Source organism: Rana temporaria, chromosome 5, assembly GCF_905171775.1.
Source record: "Rana temporaria chromosome 5, aRanTem1.1, whole genome shotgun sequence".
Taxonomy (NCBI): domain Eukaryota; kingdom Metazoa; phylum Chordata; class Amphibia; order Anura; family Ranidae; genus Rana; species Rana temporaria.
In genome coordinates, this window is record NC_053493.1 from 70,120,815 (window position 1) to 70,145,370 (window position 24,556).

General features: G+C 45.5%; 1 protein-coding gene across 1 annotated transcript in view; it reads left to right on the forward strand.

Annotated features, from left to right (window-relative positions):
* Positions 1-24,556, forward strand: part of ESYT2 (extended synaptotagmin 2) — a 168,926-nt gene that overhangs the window by 89,444 nt on the left and 54,926 nt on the right. Inside the window, 2 exon segments of the mRNA XM_040352693.1 lie at positions 982-1,071; positions 17,414-17,469. Coding sequence (XP_040208627.1) covers positions 982-1,071; positions 17,414-17,469 — 146 coding nt within the window.

The following is a 24,556-nucleotide window of genomic DNA, read 5'->3' on the forward strand; positions in this document are numbered from 1 at the left end:
ACTGGTGTATTATGATGAGGGGTGGCATTAGGGGGAATAACCCCTGTCAGAATACAATAGAATGGCATGGGAGATCTCTGCTTTACACATCATTTGTGTTGATGCAGGTATCCCTTTTTTATTTATTTTTTTACTGGTTGAATGAAATATAATTGAACATGTATACCCTGCTTTATTCTAAAAGCAGAACTAAACTATATATATAAAAAAAAAACACTAAAAGCTAGAATTTTTATGACAGAAGCGACATAAGCCCTTCTCACTGACCAGTATTTATTTACACAGAGCCACACATGTGCAGCTCGGTGTACATTTACGGCACTGCTCTCTACTGTGATTCCTGTGCACGTGCACAGGAGTGACCTCATAGTGGCCTGGCCAATCAAACTTTGCTAAATCATTGGCGTCATACATTGGATTTGTTATCCCATACCCTTGTATGACCCGTTGATTCTGCATTTCTGGCTTTTTGTTTGTGATCTGGGAATTTTATTTCTACCACATATTTTTACATATGATTAATACAACTACCTAGCAGGTTTAACTGGGAGGAATTGTAATTCATGTAACAAGAATCAAGCTAGACTTGCCTTGTGACTTTTAGTACTGATTACTGGAACTAAGCCAAGGAGGGGATGTTAGTAGAGTATGTTGAGGCCTAAGGATAGGGTGTCTTGCAGTGCAAGTAGCTTTTCCGCATTCACCATTTATTGGGAGCAACAAGTCAGGAGAATACAGAAAAAGATAGAAATGTACAAAAAGCCTTGTAGAGTTTAATTTGTTTTCCTTTTTATTAAACGGTATCAAAACGTTTTCTTATTGCAACTGAGCAGGCTTCTTTTTTGTTTCTCTTTTTTTTTTTATATATATATATATATATAATATGTGTGTGTGTGTGTACATAGCACTTCTTTTCATATGGGCATGTTTAGGCCAGAAAGCACAAATGGTTCTCTGTAATGTTATTTGCTCCTTTTTCAGCTTCATGGTACAGTGAGAGTCATTCTGGAACCGTTGATTGGAGACATCCCAATAATTGGAGCATTGTCCATATTTTTCTTGAAGAAACCGGTGAGTCAGAAGTGGAATGTATTACATTACCATCCAGCTATTCCCTCCTGTTCCATGACGGCTCCTCCAGACAGGAGATCACATATCGCCGCACCTCCTCCTAGTGGTAGCCAACCTGCCTGCACTCTTATGTTCTGCACTTCTAAATGCTAATGTCTTCACATGACTACAGTGCAGAAAACAGAAATTCTCAATGTTTTCTAGTTCACAGAATCTCTGTATGATGCTTTGTGTTTTTCTCTTACCTGGTTCAACATATACTGCATGTTTGCTTACCCTTCATAACTGGAGAGTAAATATTTCCCTTCGTAGAAAATTGTTACTACCCTGCTCTGCCCGATCTGAAATGCAAATTTGCTGAAAGAATGGTGTTTATATTTCTTTGCTGTTGGGCTGATGTAAGAACAATTTGCCGCCAACAGCAAACATCAACACCCAACTGTCATTTTTGCAGTGCAGGTTTTAAAGGGGTTGCAAAGGAAAACATTTTTTTTTATAATAAGCATCCTTTTACCTGCAGATATTCCTCTTTTCACTTCCTCATTGTTCGTTTTTGCTCAGAAGTTTCTCTATTTCTTCTCTGTTCTGTTCACTTCCTGCTTGTCTGATTTTACTGACCACCGTGATGGGAGGCTTTAGCCCCCATTCACACCTAGGCGTTTTTACGCCTGTAGTGCTACGCCGCTGCCGCCAGAGGGATGAAAACACATGTCCCTCTATGGAGATGGTTCACATCTCCACGCCGGACGCCTGCCGCCTGAAAAAAGGTCCCGGACCTTTTCTTCAGGCGGCGTTCGGCTAGGAGATGGGAACCATCTCCATAGAGGGGGTCAATCTGGGGCACATCTAGGCGGACAATACCGGCGCAGTACAAAACGCCGTTATTTGTACCGCGATTTGCGGCGACAAAACGCGGCAAATTTGTCTGCCTAGGTGTGAATGGAGCCTTACTGCGGTGGTCAGTGACGTGCTCATCCCCTCCTGGGAACTACATCTGTGTGGCAGGACGCTCTCTACGTGTTAGAGACTTCAAAGAGGTGTGAATTACTGGGCGTGCCGCAATTCATACTGGGAAATGTAGTTTTTACATGAATGAGCGATGCAAACTAGGAAGTGAATGAGAGAACAGAAACTAGAATGCAGACATAAATTTTAGGCAAACTTTTTTTTTTTTCCTTTAAAACTCCTTTAAAGAAACAAGAAAAGCATATTTGCTATGGAAGACTTTTCATATATCAGACCTATTCATATGTATATGAATTTCCTGTCTTTCATATCTGCAAGTGTGTATGTGATTGATGATTTTTAATTGGAAAATACCCTTTAGGAGTCTACAAAAATGCAGGCAACAGAACCTACCTGCCCTTTGATTTTTACCCCCATCATAAATGTAATGCAGCAGTTCTTTTGTCAGATCTGATCGGGAACCGTTTTTGTTTCCACGTTTGTAATACAGGAGTGTAACTAAATGCACCCACCATAGTCTTGAGAGCCGGTTCACACTGGAGCGACTCGTCAAGCGACTCACCAGCCCGACAAGTCGCGTCCCATTCTAGTCAATAGAACCGTTCTAATAGGAGCGACGCAAGTCGCTCCGACTTAGAAAAAGGTTCTTGTACGACTTTGGGGGTGACTCGGGGCGACTTGCATTGACTTCTGTACAGAAGTAATTTTGCAAGTCGCCTCTGAAGTCGTCTTCACGACGCCTTGCCGAGTCGCCCCCTAAGTCGTGCCGCCCAGTGTGAACCGGCTCTTATGCTGGTTCTCATGGAAGCCTAATCTAACAATGTTCTAGTAATAAGATGTTTCTCATAGCCGTCGGTTACATTGAGAGATGCTTTTGATGTCTGAAGTGGATTGCTGATGCAACAAGCAGAGAGATGGAAAGGTAATTACCCAGTAGAGGATTCAGAAAGAGGTCTCATACCTATCATGCAAGACACAGAGCAGTGTCAGCAGCTCTTAGCTCTGCAGTGCTTTCTGATTTCTGCTTACAGATATTTAACCACGTCAGTCCCGGAGGATTTGGCTGCCCAACGACCAGGCCATTTTTTGCGATTCGGCACTGCGTCGCTTTAACTGACAATTGCGCGGCCGTGCGACGTGGTTCCCAAACAAAATTGACGTCCTGCAATAAGCGTATCTTGATCGGTTTGTGCAAAAGTTATAGCATCTACAAAATAGGGCGGGGATATGCAATTAGCGGACCTCCAGCTGTTGCAGAACTACAAATCCCATGAGGCATAGCAAGACTCTGACAGCCATGAGCATGACACCCAGAGGCAGAGGCATGATGGGATTTGTAGTTTTGCAACATCTGGAGGTCCGCTAATTGCATATCCCTGAAATAGGGGATAGATTTATGGCATTTTTATTAATATTTATTTTACTAGTAATGCGGACGATCTGCGATTTTATTTTTTATTTATTCTTTATCGTGACTGCGACATTACGGCGGACACATTGGACACTTTTGACGCTCTTTTCTGACGATTGTCATTTATACAGCAATCGGTGCTATAAAAATGCACTGATTACTGTGTAAATAACACTGGCAGGAAAGGGGTTAACCAGTAGGGGGCGAGAAAGGGGTTAAGTGTGTCCTAGGGAGTGATTCTAGGGAGCAGATTATCAGTGTCCTGTCTCTGGGCAGAACAGGGAGATGCCTTGTTTACACAGGCATCTCCCTGTTCTGCAGCTCCGTGACACGATCGCTGGACACCAGCAGACAAGACTCTCTAATTCATCCCAAAGGATGAGGTCTGAGGTCAGGACTCTGTGCAGGCCAGTCAAGTTCTTCCACCCCACTCACTCATCCATGTCTTTATAGACCTTGCTTTGTGCACTGGTCAAAATTATTTGGTGGATGGGAGATTATGTTGTGGGGGGAGGAGGGATTATGGTGTGGGGGGGGGATTATGGTGTGGGGTTGTTTTTCAGGGGTTGTTTTTCAGGGGTTGGGCTTGGCCCCTTCGTTCCAGTGAAGAGAACTCTTAAGGCGTCTGCATACCAAGACATTTTGGACAATTTCATGCTCCCAACTTTGTGGAAACAGGTTGGGGATGACCTCCCTCTCCTAATAAGACTGCAAACAAGTGCTCAAAGCAAGATCCATAAAGACATGGATGAGCGAGTTTGAAGTTTAAAAGAATTGGAGCTGTTGTAGCTGCAAATGGTGGGCCAACTCAATATTGAACCCTAAGACTGGGATGAGGTTTAAGTTTTGTGCATGTACTTTTGGCAAACTAAATAAAATAAAATGTATAGCACATCTCTTCCCCTCCCTCACCTCCACAGCATAACAGGAATGTGTTCTTTAGTCTAGGAGGTAAAATTGGACGGGGCTAACTACAGTAAAACCTTGGTTTGAGAGTAACTTTGTTTGATAGCATTTTGCAAGACAAGCAAAAATGTTTTAATACATTTTGACTTGATATACAAATATACAAGCGATGCCTTGATATAAGAGTAGTGTCATGTCACAACTAGGGATTAGCTCCAGCGTGTTCGCACACTCCATGTGCAGAGCCCTGCCAGGACGTCGGCATGGCGCTGCGCTAATTACAGGCAGTGAGACATTTCCAGATCTCTGCAGCCGCACATCGGGACAATGTCTCCCTGCCTGTGATTAGCGCAGCGCCGTGCCGACTTCCTGGCGGGCTCTGCACATGGAGTGTGCGAACACGCCGGAGCTCATCCCTAGTCACCACTGAGTATTAAAGAGAAGAGAGGCGCCTCTAAGTGTAGAAATATGGTTACATTTAATGAAGGTACAACATTTAGAAACTCACATGATTGATCATTAAAACAGGCACATCTAAGTATCCAGGCATCCGGGGTAAAGCCGTCCACATAGACGGTTAGTTGTACCTTCATTAAATGTAACCATATTGCTACACTTAGAGGCGCCTCTCTTCTCTTTTCTATTCTGTAGCTCCTGCTGGATTTTACTTCTAATCCCCTTGTGGATGCTTCCATTTGTGGATGGACATTTTATAGTTACACTACCTATCACATTGCCATAATCTTTTTATATGGACTATAAACTGAAGGGCTTATGAATAAATGGTTGTGGAACGAATCATTTAATCATTTCCATTATTTCTTATGGGGAAATTTGCTTTGATATACGAGTGCTTTGGATTACAAGCATGTTTCTGCAACAAATTATGCTCGCAATCCAAGGTTTTACTGTACGCTTCTTGGGATTTTGATGCTGCAAAGGAACTGTTGTAAGAATATAGAACAGTACCCCTTCAAGAAGAGTGGGCAAAATCGGACTTTGAGGCTCGTGGAAGTATAAAAAATATATATTTTATTACATAAATTTACAAAATGTACACTAACAATGGTATAATGGAGTGCAACTGATAATCACAATACAACCATTCAGAACAAGAGAATAGTGAAAGAATCCTATTGAAGTCGCCTACGCGTTTCACCGTGGGGCTTCTTCAGGACGAAATGAACAGGATTATTGCTACTATGTAGCCATGATTTTCACAATCTGATACACAGCGGTGGATATAATCATCCAGGAAGATTCCAATGATAGATGAAATATATACCGATGGTAGTAGATAGTACAAAAAATATGTTTAGAGATCGACGATCGCAGGTCCAGGCCAAATATGTCAATAATGACATGAGCAAATACACATTACAGTCCCCAGGCAGAAGAAGACGTGTCGGGGATAGAGATGCAGGTAACCGAATCCCTTAAAAATCCACTAGGGGACCTAAAGCTGGGGCAAAAGACAGCTCACAGAGGCAAACATAAGGCCATCCATCAATAAAGGAACAGCATCTCCCATATAACATAGATCGTCTTGCAAACACCTTGTGTGCATGTACCGTCCGTGTATGCCCCAGGGTCACAGCCTGTGCTGTATCTTGTCCTCCCTCCCTCTCCCTCTTTACTTTTTCTTTTCCTTTCTGATCATCCCTAGTTTTGTGTTTTTCCTTCCCTTCCCATCCCCCTCCTTCTTTTGTTTTCAATCGGAACTGTTGTAAGCTCATTGGGAGCTCACTGATTTCTGCCATGTTAAAGCGGAGCTCCACCCTAAAGTGGAACTCCCGCTGATCGGAACCCCCCCCCCCCCCCCCCTCCGGTGTCACTTTTGACACCTATCAGGGGGAAGGGGGGTGCAGATACCTGTCTAAAGACAGGTATTTGCACCCACTTCTGGCCACAGAGTCTCGGGCAGACTGCGGGCATGACCTCCCCCTGTTGTGTTCTGGGAACACTCGGCTCCCAGTACACATCGGGAGCCAATCGGCAGGTGTAGCGCGCCTCGTGCATGCGCCGTAGGGAACCGGGCAGTGAAGCCGGAGCGCTTCACTTCCTGGTTCCCTCACCGAGGATGGCGGGGGGAGCAGCAGAGTGACTATCGATCGCTCGTCCTCTGCACTCCAGGACAGGTAAGTGTCCTAATATTAAAAGTCAGCAGCTGCAGTATTTGTAGCTGCTGGCTTTTAATATTTTTTTTTCAGCGGAGCTCCGCTTTAAGCATTTTTTAGAAACCGTAAAATGTGCATGTATGTCAGAAGTCCTTATTTTTTTATTTTTTTTGCTCAGATTTAAATTATATATATATTTTTTTTTGTCTGGTAAAACCGCCAATAACATTTGACATAAATGCAATGCCTGGGAAGCCGGTTAGGCCATAAATTTTAAACAGGATTAAAATATAAAGCTTGTCCTTTCTGGTGCACGGCATTTGAATACTCTGGCTTCACGGATAGGATGGGGTTTTTGTCCTTCTCATATTTTCCAGAGCAGAATAATTGGCAGTCATCCTACTTGTTGTCCCTGGAGTGTTTGTAGGACCACTCCAGCCATATAAGGCAATGTTGACTAATTTAATAATTATGTACATTCTTATCAAATGCGTCGGAGTAAGCCCAGTGACTTGGTGTTTAGAAGTATTGTAGGGACCGTTAAGAGTCATTTGGCATCTGGTTGCATTGTGTAGCTCTGTACTGGGAAAGAGGAGAGATATTCGTTAAGAGTGTGGATTAAACGCTTAATTTCTTAGGAAAGCAGCATGGCTTTGTATGGAGATGGTCTTGTTCTCCTTAGCAGAGGAGGGTTAGAGTTTCAGTGAAAATTTGAGTAACTCTTACAATACCTAGAGGAATCAATAGGTACATGTTTCTGGTACATATAGAAAGCGCTGATCTTTTTATGGTAACGAAAGCAAGAAAAATAAAACGGTAATGCAGTAAAGAATTTATTAACATTTTCATGTATGTAGCACCCTCTAAGGCCCCTTTCACATGTGCGGACCGTATGTCCGCATTTTCATCCATCCGTTGCGGATGAAAACGGGACATACATTGGTCCCTATGTGATTGCGGGTGTCAGCGGATGACCATCTGTTGACACCCGTAATCACCCGCCTCCGCAATGATCCGATTTTTCGGACGGAAGAAAATCCCTATTTTTCTTCCGTCTGGCGGATCAGATCGGGTGAACACAGACATACGGTCCGTGTTCATCCGATCCCCCATAGGGGAGAGCGGAGGAAAGACAGGGCGGTCCCTGCACAGTGTGCGGGGACCTCCCTGTCAGCCGACGGCTCAGCGGGGATTTTACGGAGGATCCCCGCTGAGCAAAGCGGACACACGGAGGCGGATCATTACTGATCCGCCCGTGTGAAAGGGCCCTTAGGTAGGTGCTAGAAGTGTAGTGTAGTTTTGGGCCTTTTCTGCTTACCAGGAAGATGGTCAGGTAAAGAGTGCTCTCTGCCTACCAGGGAGCAGGATCTATTGGTTAGGTCTGCTCATTGTACTCAGGTGCAGCTCAGCTAGATTGACTGTCCCTCACTGGTCCCATGGGAGGCATATTGGACAGCGGGAGGGGCCCTGACAGGTGGGTGCACAGACTTTGTTACCGTCCTGTCAGTTGGCAGAGGAAAAGTGCTGCGTTGCATGTTGGGATACTGTATAAAAGCCCAGGGTACATGTGCTCGGAGTTAGTTGAGCCAGGGGAACAGAGTCCAGGAGGGAGGGGGCATCTGCCCTCTCCTCTGCGGAGGGGGTTGTGCGGCCTTGGGTGGTCGACCCAAGGGCCTAGCGAGGGAGAGAAGCTGAATCCAGAGGTCCTGGCTGACTGGAAGAGAGACAGCAGGAGGGATCTAATTCTGCCTACTGTGAGTACAGCTCTGTGTCTCTGGGGCCTGGCGAGTGAGGGCCACCCCCTTCAGCTAGAAGAGTCGGTGGACGTTTGTCTGCAGAGGGGATGCTAGAGAGTGTCCCGAAGATAATGTAGTGCATCAAGTCTGCTGCTAGCGAGAGCAAGAAGAGTTCATTCCTCCATACATGTGGCTGTATAGTTAAAGTAGTGTGATGGTTTCCACAAATAATCTTGTGAGGCCAAGTGAGAGTTGTCCTTATCCACTGTGAATAGTTCAAGTTGGAGTATCCCACTAATCCCTTTTCCCAGCCAAGTTCTAAATAAAATACAAAAACACAAAATGCCCTGCACTGGTCATTGAGTAACGAGCAAGCAGGAGTAAGGCTGCTTTCACATTGCAGCGTGGAGCCGCGGTGACGGTATAGCCGCGCTATTTGTAGCGCGGCTATACCGTCGTGTTTACCGCGATATTCGGGCGCTAGCGGTGAGGTTTTAACCCCCGCTAGCGGCCGAAAAAGGGTTAATACCGCCCGCGTTGCCCGCCCGCCTTCGGCTTTCACATTGAACACTACAGGGCATGATTTTTCATGCGGTATAGCAGCGCTATTTTTAGCGCTGTACCGCATGAAAAACGCCCCAATGTGAAAGGGGCCTTAGGGTGGGACGAGTGGAAACCCCTAGCAACCAAATGAAAACCCTTAGCAACCAGCTGCAGGTAACCAGGGGGAGGCCTATGAAGTCAACACTCAGCAAGCCCTACAGGGACAGTGCTACATGTATTTCTTCAGTCTTGATTTTTCAATACCTTCTGTAATACCCCGTATACCAGCGTTCAGCTTTGGAAAGGGGCAGCGCTATCTTTGTCATTGGAGGGGAGGGCTCCGAGATTACCTCAGTATTCAGGATCTGCTATTTCACTATCCAATCATAGCTTGAATAAACTATACTACTCTGATGCAACTGGAGAAACGAATAAAATGTCCTGGACCTGGCTAAAATGTCTTTCAGGGATGTCTGAATTAAAGCTGGCTTATAAATCTGTGAAGCAAGTGAACTTGGTGTTGGCTTATTCACTTTACGGTCAACACAGAGGACAAGGGGGCACAAGGGGACAAGGGGGCACTCTTTGTCTGGAGAAAAAGAGAATTCATCTCCAAATACAAAAAGGGCTCTTCACAGTTGTAAAAAAGTTGAACAGACTCCCTCAGAGGTGGTTCTGACCAGCTCAGTAGATTGCTTTAAGAAAGGCCTGGAATCTTTCCTGAATGTACATAATAATATAACTGGGTACTGACATTTTATAGGTAAAGTTAATCCAGAGAAAATCCGATTGCTTCTCGGGGGATCAGGAAAGAATTCTTTCCCCTGCTGTAGCAAATTGGATTGTGCTCTGCTGGGGGTTTTCGACTTTCTCTAGATCAACTGTGGGTATAGAATTGTGTATATGGGATTGTACGATATTTTTTATGGTTGAACTAGATGGACTTGTGTCTTTTTTTTTTTTTAAACCTGACTAGCTATGTAATGGGAGCACATCGAGTCGGTTTAATTCGAACTATGTAACTAGGCCCCTTTCACAAGTTTGGGCGGTTCATTGATCAGTTAAAGCGGGGGTTCACCCAAAATGATTTTTTTTAATATTACATCTAGCAGAGCCAGCATAGTAAGGGCATTTACTTTCGGCGTTTTTTTTTTTTTTTCTCCGTACATACCTTTTTATATTCTGTTTTAGTTCAGGCCTTCCGGGTTCCGATGACTGCAGGACTGGGCGTTCCTATCCTTCCGTTCGATGATTGACGGCTTGTGAAACAGGTGACCTGTCGCACAACGCGCATCACAAGCCGTCAATCATCGAACCGAAGGATAGGAACGCCCAGTCCCGCAGTCATCAGAACCCTGAGGCAGGGATAGGAACGCCCAGTCCCGCAGTCATCAGAACCCTGAGGCAGGGATAGGAACGCCCAGTCCCGCAGTCATCAGAACCCTGAGGCAGGGATAGGAACGCCCAGTCCCGAAGTCATCAGAACGTGGAAGCCCTGGACCAAATCGGAATACAGTATAAAGGTAAGTACGGAGGTAAAAAAAAAAAAACCTGCCGAAAGTATATGCCCTTACTATGCTGGCTCTAATGTTAAAAATTCGTTTTTAGGGTGACCTCCACTTTAAGCACGTTTTTTCACACGCTTGATACGCCACCAATTCACCATCGGCAACTAGGCTACAGATGTCTAGTCAATGTAACTCCAGCCAACGTACAAGAAAAGCTTACGGGGCAAATGATCGGAGAACCCATTGTTTGCTGCTTTATAAATAAGCCCGTAAAGCAGACCATACACATTAGAATCTCATTGTACAGTCTTATGTACACTGTCTGTGTAAGTGCAAAGGCCATAGCTGAGTGGATACCGAATGAACTTGTTAGCTTTGCTCTCTCCCTATATAGCAGTTAGAAATTTTAGCCTTCTAGCGCATATATTAAAGTGAGGGGATCCTCAACACTACATCAGTCTCTGCCCCCAATATATCATGTATTGTTATAGTACATTTCTAGCTTGCTGTAGAGGTTTAGACTTTGTATGTAGACTGCCAGCCCTTTGTAGATTTATCAACAGGAAAACATGACAGTTAGTCAGAGTGGCAGTGTGCCATGACGGGGTTTTAGGCCACACATGGTGTACACAAACCTACAAGGGTGTTATCAGTGATAGTCGCGTGCTGGTCTTGTTGGTAGGACGGATGTGACTTCTCTGATACTAGTGACCACAGATGTTTCTTATTACATGAATGAGTTGGCATATGACAGATTAGAATGTGTGCTGACACATCGAACGTATCTTGCAGGACTTAATTCTCATAAAAGGACATCATCATGTAGAACAAGCTCCGATCTAAACTAGTTCATGTTTTACATTTCTGATGCCGCGTACACACAAGGTTTGTAAAAAACGTTTTTTTTTTTAATGTCATTAAAAACTATCGTGTGTGTTCTCCAGAGCATTTTTCACGATGTAGAAAATGGACATAACAATTTTGAACATGCCCTATTTTTTCTCGTCGTTTTTAACGCCGTAAAAAAATGGTCGTTTGTGGGCTTTAACGACGTGGGAAAAAAAATGCGCATGCTCAGAAGCAAGTTATGAGACGGGAGCGCTCGTTCTGGTAAAACTAGTGTTCGTAATGGAGTAAGCACATTCATCACGCTGTAACAGACAGAAAAGCGTTAATCGTCTTTTATGAACACAAAATCAGCAAAAGCAGCCCAAAGGGTGGCGCCATCCGAATGGAACTTCCTTTTTATAGTGTCGTTGTACGTGTTGTACGTCACCGCGCTTTGCTAGAGCATTTTTTGTTTGCGATTGTGTGTAGGCAAGGGCGTTTTAATGATCAGGTTAAAAAAAAAACGTTGTAAAAAAAACGATGTAAACATCTCTTATGACAGGTATTCTTTGTGGAGTGATCTGGTGTCTATAAGGCCTCTTTCACACAGGACGGATCCGTGATGATCCTCCCCGTGAACCTCCGCTTGCTCAGCGTGGATCACTACATTGATCCTCGCTGAGCAGGTGGATGACAGGGCGGTCCCCGCACACTGTGCAGGGACCGCCCTGTCAGATCTCAGTTCTCCTTTAAGGGGTGATCGGATGAACACGTACTGTCTGTCTGTGTTCATCCGATCCGTAGACTGATGGAAAAATAGGGTTTTCCTCCGTCTGCAGAATCGGAGGATTGCGGAACTGGGCGAGATCGGGTGACACCCTCAATCTCATAGGGACCAATGTATGTCCCTTTTTCATCCGTACACGGATGGATGAAAAAGGGGACATACGGTCTGCCCGTTTGAAAGAGCCCCAAGACCCAAATCCCTCCTTTGCACTTAAAAGTATTCAAAGTGGCAAAATCCTCATTTTGGAGTACTAGGTTTTTTTTTCAAAATCGGCGCCATTGGCAGCCGAGTGAAAGGGGCAGTGATGTCATGACATTGCTTCTGGGTTTCTAGATAGGAGGCCCAATTGAAGCCGATTCTGGCTTTATTCGGGTCTGCAGCCAGCTGGCAGACTTGCCGGCTGGGCACTCAGGCTTTTTGTGGGATGGGAGAGCCGTGAAAGGCGGTGGGGGGAGGGGCCCTTGACCCCCTCCTGCTTCTTAGGATAACAGCCGAGTGGCTTTTAGCTGCATCAGTTATCACCGTAGGTGTGCGCACAGGGTGTGCCGGATGTGCCTGGGCACACCCTAATCGGCCCATGCGCATTAGCATTATTGCTCCGTGTGACGGCAGGAAGATGGAAAAGATTTTCCTTTTACCGGCTCTGCCAAAAGAGGACAATTCTTTTTACACTGTGCCAGCAGAGAGATCAATGTGCTGGGGTCATATATTTGTAGATACACACACCCACCCAATTGGTCCTTTTAGGGTGCACACCCAAATGCAATAGGCTGCGCACACCTATGGTTATCACTAAAAAGCCAAACGTTGGCTCTAAAAAACAGTACTGGGGTGATGCGTATTTGTGGATGGTTGATGTGAAGGGGTTAAGGTCTGAAAAAGACTCAATGTGACCTTCAATAACCTCAAAGAAAGTTTTTTTAGTGCAAGCAAAGGGTTTAATACCGCAATCCCGCTGTGTTCACTGGGCAGTTCCACATGCGAGTTTACGTTTGTAACGTGTTTCCATTATATTTTTAGGCCTTTTATTTAAAAATAAATAAATAAATTCTTCTTGCATTTAGGGCTGGGGCAGCCCCCCAGCCCTAAAGCCTGTCTAAGCCCAGCTGATAAGCCTGCAAATGACACAATCCCACCCCTTGCTATATTGATTTCTCCTCTATATCTCTGGAAGGAGCCATGGTTATCACACGTGATAGATTTCTTCCTTTGTTCTTCATTACATGGTGGATTGATGGGACTACAGTGTTTCCCCGAAAATAAGACCTAGCATGATATTCAGGGAGGGCTGCAATATAAGCCCTACCCCGAAAATAAGACCTAGTAAAATTTGTTAAAAAATGTTTTGATCCACCTTGCAGAATGATTGCCGGAGGTCTTCTTCTCTCCTCCTGGCTGACACCCGCCCCCCCCCCCCTCCCCAGTGCACGGAGCGGACCAACGCCAGTGAGACAGCGGCTCCCCCCCTCCGCTCTCCTCCCGCCCGATGCCCGCAGCCCCTTCCTCCTCAGCGCACGGAGCTGACACATGCCAGCGGGACAGCGGCTCCCCCCCCTCTTCTCTCCTCCTGCCCGATGCCCGCAGCCCCCCCTGCCCAGTGCACGGTGCAGACAGATGCCAGAGGGACAGCGGCTCCCCCTTCGCTCTCCTCGCGCCCGATGCCCGCAGCCCCTACCTCCTCAGCTCATGGAGCAGACAGATGCCAGCGGGACACCGGCTCCCCCTTCCTCTCCTGCCTCCCGACGCCTGCCGCCCCCCCTTCCAGTGCATTGAGCAGGTCGATGCCAGTGGGGATCCCGGAGCAGAGAAGAAGAGCCCAAGGGAGACCATGCGACCGCCAGGTCAGCTGCAAGAAAGGTATTGCCCACAAAACCATTACAAAGGGAGACACACTGCACCCCACATCGGCACAATTCCTTTAAATCTAACTGTATAACTCTATAAGGATGGATTTTAAGAAGCTTTTTAGGTCCTGATCTGACAGGGAGGGGGAGGGGGGAGAAGACAGGGGACACAGGAGATGCATAATTGACACAGCAGAAGCACTATGCATTCTGGTATGCTTTAAAGGAAAACGATTTTATTTTTTTGCGTTACAACCACTTTAAGATCATTGTACATACCGTAAAAAAAATATGACATCCCCCGAAAATAAGCCCTAGTGTGTTTTAGGTTGCCAAAATTATTATAAGACCCGGGCTTATTTTCGGGGAAACACGATAGTAGTTTACACAAGACGATCAGAAGGTTTGTGCTTTCTCCAGGCATTGCTAGCAAGGTCAACTGGTATTTTCTGTTCTTGCTGAAAATGTTCTCTAAAGCCTGGTACAAGCGGGCCAAATGTTGGGTGGCATTGGCCGGTCCAATAGAAACCAGCCAACATTCGGCCCCTGTGTATAGCATGGTCGAAGGGTCATGACCGGAAATGGTCTGCTGACCGGCTCATGGCCAACAGCTGAACGCACTCATCGGAGGGTTCTGGTGGGTGTCGACCCCTGTCAGAACATAATAGCACAGCAGGGGAGATTGCTGTACTAACATTTGGATTGTTAGTACAGTGGCTCCGACCTGAGCTCTCAGAACCAGTAGGCTGCAATATATATTTTGTTTTGGGGTTTAAATGTGCTGTATTCAGGGGATCTGGTTTAGAGACTAATTAGCGTTGAATCTTTTATTAGAAGCGATTGATCTGTTTAGATCTCTGTTCTTTAGTTGGATGAAACCTTTCCTGATAGACAGTGAGGCTTGGTAGGCTTGCTACTTCTCATTCTGCAAATGCTGACAGTCATGCTTTCCCTCATGCTTACTCATGCAATTCTTTGTCTCTTATCTGGAACAAGAATGCATATAAGGTTGTCTGGCTTTAGATCCTCATGTACTGTATGTTACAGGTCAGGGACTCCAACCTTCCTGAATCCAGCCGGTCTGTGTACTAGACAGACAATTGGCATCTGGCAAAGGCAGCCGCTGTGTGTCAATCTTGTCATTTTTTTTAAAAATTGTACTTAAACATGTTTTGTATATTTAACCCATTTACTACTGCCCAGCCAATATGTGCCACGGCAAAAGGGTGGGCTTTAATGCCCACACACGGCACATGTGCGTCATTGGGCAGCTGATTATGTGCGGAGCATGTTTTCTGTGTACACCTCGCACACAGACTGAGCTGTCAAAGACCGCTGTGGGTCCGGACTAAAGTTCGGTGGCCAGCGAGATCGATGATTCTTCCTGCCCCCAGGTGTACACAACTTTAAAGGGGCGCTGGGGTGGGTGGGAAGGGTATAAGAGATTGTATGCTGGTAGTATATACAGTATCTCACAAAAGTGAGTACACCCCTCACATTTTTGTAAATATTCTATGATATCTTTTCATGTGACAACACTGAAGAAATTACACTTTGCTACAATGTAAAGTAGTGAGTGTACAGCTTGTATAACAGTGTACATTTGCTGTCCCCTCAAAATAAGTCAACACACAGTTATTAATGTCAGATACAGCGTCGCAGTGATTAGGACGGTGCCTTTGCCGGTGTCCTGCCGAGAATTGTCCCCCGGCGGATTTTGCCCGCTCTGTCCTGCGCAGGCGCAGCGAACCTCCTGCGCAGGCACAGTGGACCTACGAAAATTGCCGAACCTCAACACACCTCTCAATCGCCTGGACACGGCGCATGCGCATTGAGCACAATATTGTGCCACACGCTGACGCACGCTTCCTATGCTCACTCCACTCTGCAAGGGGGGCGTGTGTATTACAATTATATTGTGTAAGGGGCGGATGCCACAAACTCTCCCCATCAACAGTGCAAAACTCGCCCTTCTTTTAATACACCTGCCCCCCCCTATCAGACGATATAATAGTATTACACAGGCCACGGGGGACGTGGTGTGTGTATTACTATTATATGGTCTGCAAGGGGGGTGGGCTGCCAGGAGATACTATCACTTTTCTCTGAATAGATGGTAGTTATGTTCTTAACCACTTAAAGGAGTTGTAAAGGAAAACATTTTTTTCACCTTAAAGCGGTTCTCCACCCTAAAGTGAAGTCCCGCTGATCGGAACCCTCTCCCCCCTCCGGTGTCAAATTTGACACCTTTCAGGGGAGAGGGGGTGCAGATACCTGTCTAAAGACAGGTATTTGCACCCACTTCCGGCCCGGCATTCACGGGCAAAAGACGGGCATTGCGTCACATCCCGTCGCCCCCCCCCCCCGTTGTGTGCTGGCAACTTTCGGCTCCCAGCACACAGCGGGAGCCAATCGGCGGGCGCGGCGCGACTCGCGCATGCGCCGCAGGGAACCGGGCAGTGAAGCCGCAGCGCTTCACTTCCTGGTTCCCTCACCGTGGATGGAGGGGGGAGCAGCAGAGTGACGAGCGATCGCTCGTGCTCTGCTGCGGACGGCGCTGGACTCCAGGACTAGTAAGTGTCCTTATATTAAAAGTCAGCAGCTGCAGTATTTGTAGCTGCTGGCTTTTAATATATTTTTGGGGTGGAACATCCGCTTTAATGCAATCTATGCATTAAGGTGAAAAAACATCTGATACTACCGCCCCAGCCCCCCTTATACTTACCTGACCCCTCAAAAGTCCAGCGCGCGGTCCCGCGATCCTATTCGCTGCTCAGCCTGGCCACTGATTGGCTGGAGCGGATAGATTGAGAGCAGCGCAGCCATTGGCTGGCTCTGCTGTCAATCACATGCATGATGCGGCGCACCGAGGGGCGAGGCCGAGTGATACCCGCAATTAGTGACCACCATGCCAGCTCTCACATGACTGTGGTGACTTATTGCGGGGAGGAACAGAGACAACGGATGAGACGTGGATACCCTCCCCCCAAATGTAAGAACGATCAAGTGGCTGAACTGCCGCTATGATCATTCTTACGGTGCACAGAATCGCTGGCTGAAAAAGAAGATATCTGCCTGATGCCTATCACCACTGAAAGTCAAGGACATCATAAGACGTCCTTGGGCTGGAAGTGGTTAATGTTCCACCTATGTATATGTTTTTTTTTTTTTATGTTAAATTGTGTTTGTGCATAAAAACTGCATATTATTTACTTAAAATATGGTCTTCATAAAGATATGCTGAGGTTTTCCGTTTCTCAGTGATTTCCCACTGTCTCCTCCTTCTTTTTTTTTTTTTTTTTTTTTACGCCCAGCTGCTTTTTCATCCCACCTACCTGAAAAAAAATTCTACGGAGAACACTGCGCACCAATCCACGTTTATTTAGAACCTTTGCTCAGTGGCTCTAACACAGCATGATTTTCAGGAATGGGGTATTAATGGGTGACCTTCACCTTGTGCCAGTGCTCTGACCTACAGAGCCAGTTGCCAAGCCCAAAAACTGGGGGTGTTGGGCAGTAACATTACCCACCCAGGTAAATGTACTCCTACAATGTTGATGGGTATAACTTGCTGTTGTCATAGGCTATCAGTAGGAACTGTTACTTTACCCTGAACGGGCAAGCGATAATGTCTTTAAGTGAAGTCCATTGCCGTTTAGTTTGCAGAAAATTTTGAGTATCTATTTGTCTTTTCAGCTCCTGGACATCAACTGGACAGGACTAACAAATCTTTTGGACATTCCTGGATTGAAGTGAGTGCAAATTTAAGTGTTTTTTCACCCCCACCTTTATTGGCCTTAACCACTTCCCACCCTATTGTGATGATAATACGTCATATGACGTCCTCACAGTTGCGTACCTCGTGTGCGTCCTAGGGGCTGTGCAACAGCACGATTTGCAAACCACGTGTCTACTGAACACAGTAGAACATTGATAATTTTACCAGGTCGCTGTGCATGGCCGTGGTACTGGTCAGTTGTACACAATGGCTCGGATTCACATACATCGGCGCATATTTATGCCGGCGTAGCGCATCTCTTTTTACGCTACGCCGGCACAGCGCACAGAGGCAAGCACTGGATTCACAAAGCACTGGCTCCCACTCGCTCTTAAAGATATGCTGGGTTTCCTCGGCGTAAGCCAGCGTAGGTGGAAGTGGGCGTGATTCATGCTAATGTGGCGTGACCCCATGCAAATGATGGGCTAAGCGTCATAGAAGTACTTAAAATGAATGGCGCATGCGCCGTCCCGTGGGTGCATCCCAGTGCGCATGCTCAGAATCACGTCGAAACAACTGCCTAAGATACGTCGAATCACTGCCTACGACGTGAACGTAACCTACGCCTAGTCATATTCACGTACAACGTAAACGACAAAAGATACAACGGCTTGTGTTCCCTGGTCCATACCTTTGCATGAGTTGCGCCTCCCATATGGGGAATAACTTTACGCCGGACGTACGACTTGCGCCAACCGCGTATATGACGCGCCGGGCGCAACTACGTTTGTGAATCCGCGTATCTCCCTCATTTGCATATGTGCATAGAAAATCTATGGGAGCGGCAAATGCGCCCGGCGTAAATATGCGCCCACGATACGACGGTGTAGGCAAGTTACGTCGGTCGTATTGTGGGCACGGCGCACAGATACGACGGCGCATAGTTACACTTACGCGGTGTATCTCGAGATACGTTGGCGTAAGTGCTTTGTGAATCCAGGCCAATGGCTCTGTTATTCATAGCCATTGTATACTATTGTGATTGGTCCTGTACTATGTGATCACTGTGACCAATCACAGTAGTGCACAATGGCACATGAATGATGCCTTCACAAAGTAGAAACAATTGCTTATACGTACAGAGATTATCGCTGTAATAAGCAATGATGGTGGTTAAAAAAAATCCTGTTAACCTCTCCCAGAGCAGTACAGTATGGTAAAACTGTACTGCTCTGGTGACAGTATGTATAATGGAAAAAATAGGTTGAAAATTGAAAAAAAAAATTTTTTTTCATACTGTTACTAGTCAGTGTCCCTGATCACCGCTACAGCAGTCATATGGTGTTGCTGTATTGCTCTTGTGTCAGTATGTTTAAAAAAATGTGAATAACATGTATTCATTTCATTTTCCAAAACATTGTGACAAAAAAAAATTGCAACTTCAAGAAAACTCACCATGCATTTTACTAAGCACACTGGGGGTCTGGTATCTGGTACCACTGTCATGGTATTTTAGGGTCTCAAGATAGACCGTCAGTACAACAGGATTGGTCCATTTTCAAATACATATACCATATATTGTAGAAACTTTTACAGAGGGTAAATATAATACACTGATTGGGGCTATTTTTACCAAAGAAATGTAGCAGAATATGTTTTGGCCTAAATTTATGAAGGATTGTTTATTTGCAAAACTATAAGATTTTTTTATTATTATTATTATTATTATTATTTATTTTATTTATATAGCAAATCAAAATCCCAGCAGTGATTAAATACCATGGAAAGAGAGCTCTGTCTAAATAATAATAATAAAAAAAATGATAAAAATGTAATTTGGGTGCAGTGTTGCATGATTGCATCATTGGCATTCGAAGTGTGAAAAGCTCACAAGAGGTGTCCTGTTTTTGAAGTGATTAAACACAAGAACATGAGAAGGGAGACATAAAGTCTCCAGAATATGCACGGAAATATTTGCTCAGTCACCTGTGATGCAAGAAGTGAGCTAAAACCCAGCATTATTAGGGTTAATGAGGCAGTTTCATACATATAAATGATATGTATGTTCAGTAATCGGGCAGATTTCATCAGTTTTATAGCAGCCAGAATAGTGAAAGATGATTGTTTGCTATGGATTACTGCACACTGCTTTTTACAATGTTATGGTGTCTTAGCAACACAAAGATCAGTAAATAAAGAAAATGCAACCATTATTTAGGGAAAACACGGCGGGTACATTTTCTGATAATCTAGTCTAAGTGATTTGAGTCACTGACCCAGATCAAGTATGCAGATAAGGAATAAACTGAAATCATAAAAAAAAAATATGTTGGGTTCTAAAGAATAATGAAGGGGTCCTGCGTGGCTCCGAAACGTTGCTTTTATTTTTTGATACTATGGGCTAGATTCAGAGAGAAATGCCTATCTTTAGGCGGGCGTAGCGTATCTCATATACGCTACCGTAACTTTGACAGGCAAGTCCCTTATTCAGAAAGAATTTGCGCCCGAAGTTACGGCGGCGTAGCGTATATGGGCCGGTGTAAGCCCGCCTAATTCAAAATAGGCTGGTAGGGGGCGTGTTGTATGTTAATTACTTGTGACCCCACGTATTTGACGCTTCTAACGAACGGCGCATGCGCCGTCCGTGAAAGTATACCAGTGCGCATGCTCCAAATTACGCCACAAATAGTCAATGCTTTCGACGTGAACGTAATTTACGCACATCCCTATTCGCGTACGACTTGCGCAAACGACGGAAAATGCGACGCTGTCCCAATGTCCATACTTAACATTGGCTACGCCTCATATAGCAGGGGTAACTTTACGCCGAAAAAAGCCTTACGTAAACGACGTAAGTCACTTCGCCGGGCGGACGTACATTTCTGAATCGGCGTATCTAGCTCATTTGCATATTCTATGCAGAAATCAACGGAATCGCCACCTAGCGGCCAGCGTAAATATGCACCCTAAGATACGACGGCGTAGGAGACTTACGCCGCTCGTATCTAGGCAACAGTGAGGCGTATCTGATTCTATGAATCAGGCGCCGAGATGCGACGCCCCTCATTCGGAGTTACGACGGCGTATTTCGGGAGATACGCCAACGTATCTCCTTTCTGAATCTGGCCCTATGATTGAGGATTTGGTCCCAATTTCAGAGATTCCTGATGTGCCGGTGACACTTCCTTCTCACGATTGCAGTCGGTTCCAGCCGTTGGTCATTTCAGCACCCAATCTAAAGCGTCCTACACACGATCTGACTTCCATCGGACAAATCCGTGGATTTTTGTCTGAAGGGCATTGTCCATGAATTTGTTCTGCATACAGACGGCAGAACTTTTTCATCCAACATTCACAAAAACTACGTGTTTTTTCTGCTCTTTAGCGCCACCCTTTGAGAAACGTCTGATGGTTAGCATTGGTTCGGAGCATGTGTGTTTTTGTACTTTGGATTTTAGTCCCACGGACTTGAGTACACATGATCGGATACATTTGGAACACATTTGTTGTCGGACAATTTAAGAGCATGCACAGCCGACATTTGTTGTCGGAAATTCCCGGAATATCCGATTGTGTGTACGGGCCTTAAGATGCAGCCGTTTCTGCAGGAACGTGTGCGTTGGAAGTATTGCATTGGAGCTTCCGAAGAAGACACTTGTCTCATATTTTTCTCGCCGAGGACTGAGAAAACAATATAAATGTATTCTTACCTAAGTAGTCGCATTTACGTGTTTGCTAGTCTGCAGAGAGAGAGTTAACAATATACGGTACTCTGAGACGAGAAAGTGAGCATCATCAAGCATCGATGCCTTTTTTTCACTAAGTTCTCTGTAAAATCTTTCCAAGCATTATGGTAAGTCCCGTTTCTTTTTGCTGAGTGGACTGCATTGATAGGCTGGCGCACAGGAGGTTGCATGTACGGATCCACAGATTGAACGGATGGAGAAACAGAATATTACTTATTACCACTGATTAGGAGTCGACTTCACTACTACACGTAAGGAAGTAAGGTCCTCTACTCTCTACCGATTTCGTCCAACGCTCTGCTATATCATTTTGGCCCAATTCTGATCCAGGGCCATGCCTGTCCTGAATTCAACCATTTTCAGAGTTGTGGGATTGTGGCGTGTCAGATTTACCTATTGACCCAAACAAGCTTCTCTCTCATGTTTCTCCCTGTGGTAAACTGATGCTGGTTATTACCTTCATTCCCACGCCATGGGGTCGGGCTGTTGCCTGGCACTTTCCAACAATTTTCAAACTTTTCTCTTGTCCCATCCACTTATCTCTTGTAAACCAGGCAATAGATTCTGTCACACAGTCACGTGAAAACAAACATTTCCAATACTAAAATAATATGAGAAGTCCTTGTCCCTTTGTTTGGCTCTGTAACATGTTCCTACTGCTGCATCTGCTCCCTGCTGCTCTCTCTGGGTAGATGTTCCCTAGACTAGCTGTCACTTTTTGAAAACAGCGCCTGCAGGGCTCCGCCCACACCGCCATGTCGTTCATTCACCGAGCTCAGTGTATGAATGAACTACAAGTCCTGGCATCCTTTGCCACTGTTGGCTTGTAGTTCCCAATGAACTACCACAGCGCGGTTGAGCACTTCAGTCTTCTTCCTGTCCGTGTGAAACTGCCTATCTGTACGATGTACGGGCAGACAGCTCACATTGACAGTCTGCAGGAGTCCTGCATTGTAGAGCTGCACGATTTTGTCTAAAATGAGAATCGCAATTTTTTTGCTTAGAATAAAGATCACGACTCTCTCTCGATTCTCGCGGCGTAACATCATCTTTCACATTATACAAAAAAATTTAGCCAATTTTACTGTTTCGTTTTTTAATGTTTGGGGGTTCTAAGTCATTTTCTAGCAAAAAATAAAAATTTTGATTTGTAAGCAAGAAGTGTCAGAAAAAGGTTTAGGCCCGGATTCACAAAGGAGTTACGACGGCGTATCTCCAGATACGGCGTCGTAACTCCGAATGCGGGCTGTCGCAACTCGGCGCCTGATTCATAGAATCAGATACGCCTCGCAGTTGCCTAGATACGAGCGGCGTAAGTCTCCTACGCCGTCGTATCTTAGGGTGCATATTTACGCTGGCCGCTAGGTGGCGCTTCCGTAGATTTCCGCATAGAATATGCAAATTAGCTAGATAAGCCGATTCACGAACGTACGTGCGCCCGGCGTATCAAGATACGTTGTTTACGCAAGACATACGCCGGCGTAAAGTTACCCCTCATAAAGCAGGGGTAAGTCATGTTGGGTATGGACGTACGAACAGCGTCGTATTTTACGCCGTTTGCATAAGTCGTCCGTGAATGGGGCTGGGCGTAGGTTACGTTCACGTCGACTAAGCATTGAGCAGGCGCAATTTATTTTGAAAATTCAACGTGATACTGAGCATGCGCCGTTCGTAAAAAGCGTCATTTACATGGGGTCATGATTAGTTTACATAAAACACGCCCCCCTTTTCCTCATTTGATTTAGGCGCGCGGCACATTTACGCTACGCAGCCGTAACTTGGGACGCAAGTGCTTTGTGAATACTGCACTTGCCTCTCTAAGTTGCGGCTGCGTAGCGTAAATACGATACGCTACGCTTGCTTAAAGTTACGCCGCCCTACGTGAATCTGGGTCTTAGTCTTTAAGTGGTTAAACTGCCCCCAACTACAGACACAAGTTCATTCCTTTGATCTTAAAGAACGAAATGTTACAATGTTTCTCTTTATCTCCACCTAAGTGATGTTGTGATAAATTTGGCAGGCTGCCTGTTTTTATTTTTTGACAGCTGTCAGAAGTGAGCAGAGAACTCTCTGCACTGAATCCAGGAAATGCTGTGTTAAGAACAGGAGGGGGGTAGAATCTTTAACGATTAATCGTGCAGCTCTACTGCATGGTATCAGCGATCTGCAGATCACTAGTGCAATGTGGTAAATCCACATTTTTTTTGCAGTTTGCATTTTCCGTATCCTGACACCCACACACTTTGTCAAATTTTTAAATAATAAAAACACATTTTATAATTATTAATTTATTTTTTATAAAGGAAGTCTGGGGCCCCCTCTTGCAGGGGGGCCGGCGGCAGGTGCTCATTTTTGTCCCCTTATAAATTTTGGCACTGGGTCCCTTACAAGATGCAAGAAAAAAATGAATGGAAACTGATGTAAAAAAAAAGTGACTTTTATTCTGCTCTGATGCAGCAGGTTCATTGATCCCCTGATAATTGGAATGATGCCTCTCATCTGAAATGACCCTCAGGGCCAGATTCACATAGAATTATGTTACACTGCGGCGGCGTAACGTATCCCATTTACGTTACACCGCGGCAAGTTTACAGCGTAAGTGCCTGATTCACAAAGCACTTACCTGTAAACTTGCGGCGGCGTAGTGTAAATCCGCTCGGCGCAAGCCCGCCTAATTCAAATGGGGCGGGCACCATTTAAATTAGGCGCGTTCCCGCGCCGAACGTACTGCGCATGCTCCGTCCCTAAAATTTCCCGACGTGCATTGCGCTAAATGACGTCGCAAGGACGTCATTGGTTTCAACGTTAGCGTAAATGGCGTCCAGCGCCATTCACGGACGACTTACGCAAACGACGTGAAATTTAAAAATTTGACGCGGGAACGACGGCCATACTTAACATTGCTTAGACCACCTAGAGGGCATGCTTAGTTTTACGCGACGCATCTCTACGGAAATTTAGATCAACGGGCAAAGCGGACGTTCGTGAATCGGCGTCACTAGTTATTTGCATATTCTACGCCGACCGCAATGGAATCGCCACCTAGCGACCGGCCTAGAATTGCAGCCTAAGATCTGACGGTGTAACAGTTACACCTGTCGGATCTTAGGGCTATCTATGCGGAACTGATTCTATGAATCAGCCGCATAGATACGACAATCGTATCTCAGAGATACGACGGCGCATCAGGAGATACGCCATCGTATCTCTTTTGTGAATCTGGCCCTTAGATCCTTGACACCTGTACAGGTGTCCCCACTGGATAATATCCTCTTATCTCATGTTCTGTGACAACTCTAAAGCCGTCTATATCCTTACTTTCTGTCTCTGACACACTGGTCGCCAAGACTGAGCTGTCCTGGAAGGATACAAACG